Source organism: Coregonus clupeaformis, chromosome 9 (genome assembly GCF_020615455.1).
Source record: "Coregonus clupeaformis isolate EN_2021a chromosome 9, ASM2061545v1, whole genome shotgun sequence".
Classification (NCBI taxonomy): Eukaryota; Metazoa; Chordata; class Actinopteri; order Salmoniformes; family Salmonidae; genus Coregonus; species Coregonus clupeaformis.
In genome coordinates this window covers 49,109,857-49,121,973 of record NC_059200.1, presented here as the reverse complement: position 1 = coordinate 49,121,973, position 12,117 = coordinate 49,109,857, and the positions used below count along the sequence as shown (strand labels likewise).

The 12,117-nt window shown below is 42.2% G+C and overlaps 1 protein-coding gene across 4 annotated transcripts in view; it reads right to left on the bottom strand.

Annotated features, from left to right (window-relative positions):
* The window catches only part of LOC121574010 (rap guanine nucleotide exchange factor 6), a 159,030-nt gene extending 148,189 nt beyond the window's left edge, over positions 1-10,841 (bottom strand). For all 4 annotated transcript variants that reach the window (XM_041886512.2, XM_041886513.2, XM_045222660.1 and 1 more), the window contains exon 1: positions 10,460-10,841. In XM_041886512.2, the coding sequence (XP_041742446.2) occupies positions 10,460-10,534 (75 nt within the window). In that variant the 5' untranslated portion in view covers positions 10,535-10,841. The remainder of the gene's footprint in view (positions 1-10,459) is intronic.
* Positions 10,842-12,117: the final 1,276 nt, after the last annotated feature.

Here is a 12,117-nt window from a genome sequence, read left to right as displayed (position 1 = left end):
TGCTCAGTGTGAACCTGCTTTCATCTGTGAAGAGCACAGGGCACCAGTGGCGAATTTGCCAATCTTGGTGTTCTCTGGCAAATGCCAAACATTCTGCACGGTGTTGGGCTGTAAGCACAACCCCCACCTGTGGACGTCGGGCCCTCATACCACCCTCATGGAGTCTGTTTCTGACCGTTTGAGCAGACACATGCACATTTGTGGCCTGCTGGAGGTCATTTTGCAGGGCTCTGGCAGTACTCCTCCTGCTCCTCCTTGCACAAAGGCGGAGGTAGCGGTCCTGCTGCTGTGTTGTTGCCCTCCTACGGCCTCCTCCACGTCTCCTGATGTACTGGCCTGTCTCCTGGTAGCGCCTCCATGCTCTGGACACTACGCTGACAGACACAGCAAACCTTCTTGCCACAGCTCGCATTGATGTGCCATCCTGGATGAGCTGCACTACCTGAGCCACTTGTGTGGGTTGTAGACTCCGTCTCATGCTACCACTAGAGTGAAAGCACCGCCAGCATTCAAAAGTGACCAAAACATCAGCCAGGAAGCATAGGAACTGAGAAGTGGTCTGTGGTCACCACCTGCAGAACCACTTCTTTATTTGGGGTGTCTTGCTAATTGCCTATAATTTCCACCTGTTGTCTATTCCATTTGCAAAACAGCATGTGAAATGTATTGTCAATCAGTGTTGCTTCCTAAGTGGACAGTTTGATTTCACAGAAGTGTGATTGACTTGGAGTTACATTGTGTTGTTTAAGTGTTCCCTTTCTTTTTTTGAGCAGTGTACTATATACCAAATGCATTGCCTAACAATACATATATGACAATGTATACATAATGTAATTCTAATCAGGGGAAAAGGGCCTTGGTCAGGGAGGTGACCAAGAACTCGATGATCAGTCTGACAGAGGTCCAAAGTTCCTCTGTGGAGATGGGAGAAACTTCCAGAAGGACAACCATCTCTGCAGCACTCCACCAATCAGGCCTTTATGGTAGAGCGGCCAGACGGAAGCCACTCCTCAGTAAAAGGCACCTGACAGCCTGCTTGGAGTTTGCCAAAAGGCACCTTAAGGACTCTCAAACCATGAGAAACAAGATTCTCTGGTCTGATGAAACCAAGATTGAACTCTTTGACCTGAATGCTAAGCATCACATCGGGAGGAAACCTGCCACCATCCCTATGGTGAAGCATCATGCTGTGGGGATGTTTTTCAGCGGCAGGGAGACTAGTCAGGATCGAGGGAAAGATGAACGGAGCAAAGTACAGAGAAATCCTTGATGAAAACCGGCTCTAGAGCACTCAGGACCTCAGACTGGGGCGAAGGTTCACCTTCCAACAGCACAACGACCCTAAGCACACAGCCAAGACAACGCAGGAGTGGCTTTGGGACCTGAAAATAGCTGTGCAGCGACGCTCCCAATCCAACCTGACAGAGTTTGAGAGGATCTGCAGAGAAGAATGGGATAAACTCCTCAAATACAGGTGTGCCGAGCTTGTAGCGTCATACCCAAGAAGAATTGAGGCTGTAAACGCTGCCAAAGACGCTTCAACAAAGTACTGAGTAAAAGGTCTGAATACTTTTGTAAATGTCATCAGTTTTAGGTTTTTTTTATTATTATTTTAAACCTGTTTTTGCTTTGTCATTATGTGGTATTGTGTGTAGATGGATGATGTGAAAAAAACAAACAATTTAATCCTTTTTAGAATAAGGCTATAACGTAACAAAATGTGGAAAAAGTGGAGGGGTCTGAATAGAAGCAATTATTGGTTCCATGATTGTCCTCAAAACGTTTTTTATTTTTTTTACATGAAGATTCCCATTTACTATAATGGGGGATCCTGTTTTCTGCAAACAATGCCGGCAGTACCGTGGTCGGCCTTGAACTTCCGTGGCTTCAATGAGAGGGAACAACCCACAGACATTAAAACCAGTAGATACTGATAGCGCTGCTGTCATCCACGTATTCCTATGGAAAACTCCCGATGGCGCATAAAGCCGGAAGTATTAGAATCGCGACATATTGCTGAATGGGGCTGAATGACACAGCCAAAATGTTTTCACTATGGATCATGGTGAAAGTGCACATAGCTAGCAAAGGATCATAGTCGATGTAGTCGTTTTCATCCTGCCTGAGAGAGTCAACCTTAATGTCTATGGAGCCTCCTCGTAACCTGCCAGGCCCGTGATTGGTCTGTGTCAGCATGTGGTCCTGTGTGACGAAAAATGTAGTAGTCAGAATTAGGGTTGGGCTGTATCCAGATTTTCATACCGTTTCTGTACCATACCGGGGTATACAGTTTTACCATACGTGCACACAAGGGGCGCACAAGACAATTTAGGCAATAGGGATCTTGATCCAGGAGGGGATTTAATGTCCTGTAGCCAAGAAGCTTGATCTTGAGATCTAGCCACTTAGCTAGCAAATGCATAGCTGGAGACCTGAGCTGGATATAATTTATTTGACACATCTTAGATTTCTTATAGTTATACTTAACTTGTAGGTTATAAGCAGTGGCGTAGCACTGGGGTGACCCCAACCCAAAAATAAATAAATACATTTTATTTTATCGAAAATCATAAGTCTTTATTTTGAAATACCCCGGTATAAACAGTATATCGCCCAAGCCTAGTCAGAATGGATCACTATTTAATTAAATATCTCGATTTGTAGCCATCATTTTTTTATAAATCTACATGGGGATCAAACTTAATCATAATAAACAAATGTTAGAGCCCAAAACGGCAGTAAAAAAAAAAAAGTTTGGCAGCTCTGGCGATAGTAATTTACATAGGCTTTCTAGGGCAGACCAGGGCTTTTGGCACCGCTAGGTTGCTACGCTGTAGCTGACCAGCAGAGTTTGTGACTTCACGGTCCAGACCGGAAATGGGGGCCTGGGCCAACAGCCCTAAACTAGTCATCCATTTAAGCAGAGTTAGCAGAGCCAGTCATTAAAAACAAAACAAACCTACACGACTTCTCACCTCCTGACCCTCGCCCTAACCCCTCCACCTCGTTGCCTACTTGGTCACCCGCAGCTCCAGGAATGAAAACTTCAATCACAATGAGTGAACAGCCTGAGGGGTGGGCACTTCACAGAACCAGCTCATATTCCTGGCATGCAAGAGGTGTGCACGCTACATTCTTGTCGCACGCGTCAGCTAAGTCAGGGCTTTACACCGTCAGTTCAGGTCCGGCTTCATTCTTTCATGTTAGTGCTCTGAGGTGGACTGCCAGTAGAGTCCCAGTAGAGGGAATGTTCAGAATTGGCACACATTCTGTGGGTGTGTGTGTCAAGTTGTCAAAATTATCACTTGTAAGTTCTTTTATCCAAGTGTTTTGAAGCAACGCCACTAAAAATATTGTGGTGTGTCCTGCCCGCATTTGGGCTTTGAGAGATGACAAAAGAATGTGTGTTAGGGGGGTGGGGGCATAGCCTTGCAATTAAACACAGCAAACCAAGCAACAGATGTTCCACTTCCAGAGCATTGTTTAGAGAGGAGGACCAGACCGAGAGGAAATGTGGGACTCACTGCAGTAAGGTATTTTGTTGTACTGAGTGACTCAGCTTTTCCATAGCACGATTAAAAGGGGGGGTCTCGACATTGACAAAATGGTCCTGGCAATGATAGTACATAGAATTCAACCCTAAACAAGTTAACCTCAAACAAAGTGCCAATATATTAACCTAAGGGAAGATAAAGGCAGCATGGCTCATCAGGAAACTGTGGTTGTTTTGACTTGCTGCATGAGCAGTGTTCTACTCCAAATTGTCCAGATATCACTAGCTTTTTTTTATATATATAGCCTAAGTTCTTAAAGGGAACACAATGCAAAAGAGAGAGAATGGACAAAGCTCAATGTAGACTTTTCTGTCCAAAGACACTCAAATAAACTTCACATTTTCCAGGTCATTCTCTAGTGTACCTGTGCAAGGCCATTGAGTGGAATGTTATTGTGCTAAATTAAGTCTCAATGGGTTCTAGGCAGGATGTTTGTAACCTACATATTTGAGCTGCCTTGAAAGAATAGGAGAGGAGTCGTGCCTCGATCAGACCGACAGCGTCATTGCATCAATGCGGCTTAAAAAATTCTGCAGTCAAACTTTTTTCATTATGTAATCCACAATTTTTACTGGATACGTGTGCAACAAAAGTTCAACATTCACCATCTGCTACTATTTCTGTCAAGTCTGCGCATACAATTTGACACATACTTTGGATATACAGTGGGGAGAACAAGTATTTGATACACTGCCGATTTTGCAGGTTTTCCTACTTACAAAGCATGTAGAGGTCTGTAATTTTTATCATAGGTACACTTCAACTGTGAGAGACATAATCTAAAAATCCAGAAAATCACATTGTATGATTTTTAAGTAATTCATTTGCATTTTATTGCATGACATAAGTATTTGATCACCTACCAACCAGTAAGAATTCCGGCTCTCACAGACCTGTTAGTTTTTCTTTAAGAAGCCCTCCTGTTCTCCACTCATTACCTGTATTAACTGCACCTGTTTGAACTCGTTACCTGTATAAAAGACACCTGTCCACACACTCAATCAAACAGACTCCAACCTCTCCACAATGGCCAAGACCAGAGAGCTGTGTAAGGACATCAGGGATAAAATGGTAGACCTGCACAAGGCTGGGAAGGGCTACAGGACAATAGGCAAGCAGCTTTGTGAGAAGGCAACAACTGTTGGCGCAATTATTAGAAAATGGTAGAAGTTCAAGATGACGGTCAATCACCCTCGGTCTGGGGCTCCATGCAAGATCTCACCTCGTGGGGCATCAATGATCATGAGGAAGGTGAGGGATCAGCCCAGAACTACACGGCAGGACCTGGTCAATGACCTGAAGAGAGCTGGGACCACAGTCTCAAAGAAAACCATTAGTAACACACTACGCCGTCATGGATTAAAATCCTGTAGAGCACGCAAGGTCCCCCTGCTCAAGCCAGCGCATGTCCAGGCCCGTCTGAAGTTTGCCAATGACCATCTGGATGATCCAGAGGAGGAATGGGAGAAGGTCATGTGGTCTGATGAAACAAAAATATCGCTTTTTGGTCTAAACTCCACTCGCCGTGTTTGGAGGAAGAAGAAGGATGAGTACAACCCCAAGAACACCATCCCAACTGTGAAGCATGGAGGTGGAAACATCATTCTTTGGGGATGCTTTTCTGCAAAGGGGACAGGACGACTGCACCGTATTGAGGGGAGGATGGATGGGGCCATGTATCGCGAGATCTTGGCCAACAACCTCCTTCCCTCAGTAAGAGCATTGAAGATGGGTCGTGGCTGGGTCTGCCAGCATGACAACGACCCGAAACACACAGCCAGGGCAACTAAGGAGTGGCTCCGTAAGAAGCATCTCAAGGTCCTGGAGTGGCCTAGCCAGTCTCCAGACCTGAACCCAATAGAAAATCTTTGGAGGAAGCTGAAAGTCCGTATTGCCCAGCGACAGCCCCGAAACCTGAAGGATCTGGAGAAGGTATGGAGGAGTGGGCCAAAATCCCTGCTGCAGTGTGTGCAAACCTGGTCAAGACCTACAGGAAACGTATGATCTCTGTAATTGCAAACAAAGGTTTCTGTACCAAATATTAAGTTCTGCTTTTCTGATGTATCAAATACTTATGTCATGCAATAAAATGCAAATTAATTACTTAAAAATCATACAATGTGATTTTCTGGATTTTTAGATTATGTCTCTCACAGTTGAAGTGTACCTATGATAAAAATTACAGACCTCTACATGCTTTGTAAGTAGGAAAACCTGCAAAATCGGCAGTGTATCAAATACTTGTTCTCCCCACTGTATCTAACGTATGCACCACAAAGAACACAGAATGCACTGCAACTGCAACGCAATGCTGCAAGACAAACGCAGCGTTCCATTGGAAACCAAAATGCAATGACGCTGTCGCTGTGATCGAGGCATTACAAGACCCGCTTTCCTTTTTTATAACTCACACAGAGGGGAGTCAAACTGACAGACAGAGATTCCAGACCAGTAATAAATACACTTTAATAAGACTACCATGGCGACAGTTTTAAATGCAAGAGCTTGTAGTCTACTTCTCTGGTAGGCATTTTTTCTTTTCTTTTATTTTAGAGGGATCAGAAAAACGAAAGTCTTTCAAAACTTGAATGCTGCATAATTAGTTTGGACACATGCTCTGCTTGTATACTGAACAAAAATATAAACGCAACATATAAAGTACTGGTCCCATGTTTCTTGAGCTGAAATAAACAATCCCCCCCAAAAAATCATTAACACAACAAGCTTATTTCTCTCAAACTTGGTGCACACATTTTTTTACATCCCTGTTAGTGAACATTTCTCCTTTGCCAAGATAATCCATCCACCTGACAGGTGTGGCATATCATGATTAAACAGCATGATCATTAAAACAGGTGCACCTTGAGCTGGGGACAATAAAAAGGCCACTAAAATGTACAGTTGTGTAACACAACACAATGTCACAGACGTCTCAAGTTTTGAAGGAGCGTGCAATTGGCATGCTGACTACAATAATGTCCACCAGAGCTGTTGCCAGAGAATTGAATATTCATTTCTCTAACATAAGCCGGCTCCAATGTGGTTTTAGATAATTTGGCAGTCTGTCCAACCGGCCTCACAACCGCAGACCAGGTGTAACCACTCCAGCCCAGGACCTCCACATCCGGCTTATTCACCTGCAGGATCGTCTGAGACCAGCCACCCAGACAGCTGATGAAACTGAGGTGTATTTCTGTCTGTAATAAAGCCCTTTTGTGGGGAAAAACTCACTGATTAGCTGGAGCTGACTCCCATAGCTGCGCCCCTGCCCAGACATGTGAAATCCATAGATTAGGGCCTAATGAATGTATTTTAATTGAATGATTTCCTTATATGAACTGTAACTCAGTACATTTGTTGAAATTGTTGCATGTTGCGTTTTATATTTTTGTTCAGTATAAAATAACAAAACCTTGCAAAGCGTCTACAATTTATTTTCAGGATGTGTTGTTTTCAGGAATTCAACAGGAATTCCCATTGCTTCACCACAGTGAAACGCTGACCTTTGTGACTAGTGTAGCCTGCCTACTTCAGAGTGGCCCTGCAGCATCTGCTTTCACTATCAGTAATGGCTCTGAGGGAATATGCCTCTTCACGCCCAGAGTCCTGCATGGAATGCTGCTTTACATGCAGGCAGCCTTCACACAACACAGCCAGTACAGGCTGGATATATGTGCTTGTCTTTACCAATACAAATGTTAAAAAGAAATCTGCTTCATGTTTTATTTCCTTGCCACGATACCCTACAGTAAGTCACCTCTACTGGCACAGCCCCTTAGCGGATAGAGTAGAATGATTAACTGGAAACTCAGGACTTGGACATCATTGTGCATCGCAAATGGCACCCTATTCCCTAGTGTAATACCTTTGATCAGGGGCCATAGGGCTTTTGTCAAAAGTAGTGTATTACGTAATATGTAGAGAAAAGGGCACCATTTGGGACGCACCCCATACCTGCAGCATCAATGTCACTCATAAAGCCCTACATCTGAGAGCAATGCATGCAATGCCCATCTCTGCCTACAAGGTAAGCACCAAGACCACATTTTCATTCATATCACTCACATGACAAACTTAACTTCCTCAATAGTACTTTTACACAGCTGTTTGTTTATGTTTGAGGACCAAAATATGCTCCTTAGAGTTTGTTGTCACTTTGTATTATGCACTCACCCTCTCTCAAAAAGGTGCAAAGAGGGCTTTCTGTTCATTGAGTGAAAACAAACAGTGGATCAGTGAAATAAAATAGGCTTTTGAACTAGGTTGCACGTAGGGTTTAGCCGATTGTGCCTTTAAAAGTGATTGCAATTCAATAAATGTTCTGCAACTGAACAGCGTAGGCTATTTGAGGAAATAGTATGGCAATTCCACAGTAACAGAGTGATGCTGAGACTCCTAATTTTTCACTTTAAAATGTACACTACCAGTCAAAGGTTTTTTACATCATAATAGTGAAGACATCAAAACTATGAAACAACACATATGGAATCATGTAGTAACCAAACAAGTGTTATACAAATTGTATATTTCAGATCCTTCAAATAGCCACCCTTGGCCTTGATGACACCTTTGCACACTCTTGGCATTCCCTCAACCAGATTCATGAGCCAGTCCCCTGGAATGCATTTCAATTAACAGGTGTGTCCTAGTAAAAGTTAATTTGTGGAATTTCTTTCCTTCTTAATGCGTTTGAGCCAATCAGTTGTGTTGTGACAAGGTAGGGGGGGTATACAGAAGATAGCCCTATTTGGTAAAAGACCACGTCCATATTATGGCAAGAACAGCTCAAATAAGCAAAGAGAAACGACAGTCCATCATTACTTTAAGACATGAAGGTCAGTCAATATGGACAATTTCAAGAACTTTGAAAGTTTCTTCAAGTGCAGTCTCAAAAACCATCAAGCGCTATGATGAAACTGGCTCTTGAGGACTGCCACAGGAATGGAAGACCCAGAGTTACCTCTGACACTGAGGATAAGTTCATTAGAGTTACCAGCCTCAGAAATTGAAGCCCAAATAAATGCTTCACAGAGTTCAAGTAACAGACACAACTGTTCAGAGGGGACTGTGTGAATCAGACCTTCATGGTTGAATTGCTGAAAAGAAACCACTACTAAAGGACACCAATAAGAAGAGACCTGCTTAGGCCAAGAAACACGAGCAATGGACATTAGACAGGTGGGAATTTGTCCTTTGGTCTGGAGTCCAAATTGGAGATTTTTGGTTCCAACCGCCGTGGCTTTGTGAGACGCGGTGTGGGTGAACGGATGATCTCCGCATGTGTATTTCCCACCATAAAGCATGGAGGAGGTGTTATGGTGTGGGGGTTCTTTGCTGGTGACGCTGTCAGTGATTTATTTAGATTTCAAGGCTCACTTAACCAGCATGGCTACCACAGCATTCTGCAGTGATACGCCATCCCATCTGCTTTGGGCTTAGTGGGACTATCATTTGTTTTTCAACAGGACAATGACCCAACACACCTCCAGGCTGTGTAAGGGCTATTTGACCAAGAAGCAGAGTGATGGAGTGCTGCATCAGATGACCTGGCCTCCACAATCCCCCAACCTCCACCCAATTGAGATGGTTTGGGATGAGTCGGACCGCAGAGTGAAGGAAAAGCAGCCTACAAGTGCTCAGCATATGTGGGAACTCCTTCAAGACTGTTGGAAATCATGCCAGGTGAAGCTGGTAGAGCGAATGCCAAGACTGTGCAAAGCTGTCATCAAGGCAAAGGGTGACTATTTGAAGAATCTCAAATATAAAATATATTTTGATTCGTTTTAACACTTTTTTGCTTACTACATGATTCCATATGTGTTATTTCACAGTTTTGATGTCTTCACTATTACTCTACAATGTAGAAAATAGTAAAAATAAAGAAAAACCCTGGAATGAGTAGGTGTGTCCAAAGTTTTGACTGGTACTGAATGTGAAACAGAAATCAATGACTGCAAAGTTAAACAAACCATACACAAGGCAACTTTTAACAATTTCCACTGAACATTTTACAAAAACACATTTACTTGAAGAACAGTGCAAATGAAAAGTTTTGTAACAGAATGACGGCACAAACAGCACAAACAGTCATTCTGTTATAAAACTTTGCATCTGAAATGTTCTTTGAGTAAATGTGTTTTAGTAACATTTTCACTCTGTTACAGTTGAATTGCCTTATAGCAAAAACAATACCAACAAAGCTGGGCTGAGGTTTGGATTGTCAGAGAAGAGCAGTGACTAAAACTTAATTTAAACTGAGGTTTACAGAAATATCTTCTGCATCTCTGTGGGATGACAGGGGAATGAACGAATCATGGATTATGAACGTATTCTAAAAGTAGAAGCAGACAACCACATTCAGAAGTCAGAGAATGAAACAGCTGAATATCCTCAGATGATAGATCCTTGTGATGAAAGTCCCACAAAACCCCTAACAGTAATCAAACTGATAGTCAGAAAGATACTATTGAAAATATGACCTGAGGCCCCCATAACAGAATAGGGCAACAATTGCATAATCCTTTAATCTTTCAAGACGCAATTTTTCAGAAAACTGAAAAGGGAGACCTTACTGAATTATATTCATGACGTCATGTAAATAAGATTGACAACTGACTTTCCATTGCAGTAGTTAGCAAACTCGCTCACAGGTTGGATAGTTAGTTAGAGTAACTTCAGTACACACGACAATTAAAATAATAGCTAGCTAGGTGGTTCATTTTCACTTTCCTGCAAATAAAACCAACTGAATGACTGGCTGGGTGAATGGTTAAAACATTACTCTTCATAAATTCGTGCGTTAGAATGCTAGCTAGTTAAATTATTCCAGCTAACTAGCTTGCAAGCTAACTTTTTGACTTGAGAAATTCAAACTAAGAACACATAGCTAACGTTAGCTTGCCTACCTCTGTTGTCCGTAGTGATGGAGGTTTCTTTAAAGCTTGTTTGAAAGACGTTTCCATCGATCCAGTCATTGTCATAACTTCACACCAAAAACAAATCCCCAAGAAATCAATGCATTGATCCCATCTCACTTTAGGCCGATACCGCTAAACACCCATCCCGTTGCTATTTTCCTAGCCCGAGCATGGAGGGAAAATTCCTTCTTAAAATGAGAACCAAACTAACCTCTACAACGCAACTGGTTCACATAAAATTGACCGAAAGTACATAATACAAAAATGGATATGTAAAGAACGATATGCATATTTAGCATCCAGTTAGAAAGTTGCCTCCCTCTAATCAGTTTTTTATTTGGGACGAATTGACTTGTCTGCTGACACTACGATTCTGCTAGCAGCACTAACAATTATGGCACTTTCCTATGGTAATAAAAAACCTTCAAAATAAAAGCCCGCATTTCAAAACATTGCAAAGTGTGTAACTCATTCAAAATATATTACATTTTAATCAATGTCGATTTTTATTGTGCTTATAATGAAATGCAAGAAGGAATCTATTTTGAAATATGTTTTCAAAACATTATTTTAAGACCACTGTTGAAAAATACAATGTTCAGACTGGTATGTTGACAATATTGGGCTTATAGTGAATAAACGATTATTTGTGCCAATGTAAAAGTGGGGTTGGGAGTCCTCAGTAGGGTCTGTAGAATCTATCAGTGGAGGCTCCTCAGAGGAGGAAGGGGAGGACCATCCTTCTCAGTGAATGTCATTTATTTGTAAAAATAAAAAATAAATGACAATTTTTAAAGTTATCCTTTTTAGATAAAACTATACTAAATATAATCACGTCACCAAATCATTGATTAAAACCCACCATTTTGCAATGAAGGTCTACAGTAGCCTCAACAGCACTCTGTAGGGTAGCACCATGGTGTAGCCGGAGGACAGCTAGCTTCTCTGGGTACATTGACTTCCATTCAATACCTAGGAGGCTCATGGTTCTCACCCCCTTCCATAGACTTACACAGTCATTATGACAACTTCCGGAGGACGTCCTCCAACCTATCAGAGCTCTTGCAGCATGAACTGACATGTTGTCCACTCAATCAAAGGATCAGAGAATTAATCTAGTACTGAAAGCATAAACTACAGCTAGCTAGCATTGCAGTGCATAAAATGTGTTGAGTAGTTGACTCAAAGAGAGAGAAATAATATAGTTGAACAGTTTTCAACAAATTTCATTATTACTTAGCTAGCAAATGCAACTAGCTAGTTTAGCCTACTCAAACACCCAGCTTAAACAGAGGGATGCTATGTTAGCTAGCTGGCTATGACTATCCAACATATGGTGACAACGATGTAGGCTGTGTGTAGCAGTTATGATTTTTTTTTTTGCCTGGTTACATACAGCTGATGTGTTGTGCATTGAAGTCCACAAGCAAAGGGAAAAGGTGAGAGGAGGAGAGCACATAGATGCAAGAAGGAATACAACGTGGCTGCTATGAAAGTGAACTGTGTTTATGTGTGATCAGGGGTGTGTATTCATTTCGCCGAATCTGTTGAAAAACGTTTCTTAAACGGAAGCAAACGGAACAAAACAGGGATAAACATACCTGAATTTGTTCAATAGAAGCTCTCATTTGCAACTGCTGGACTAA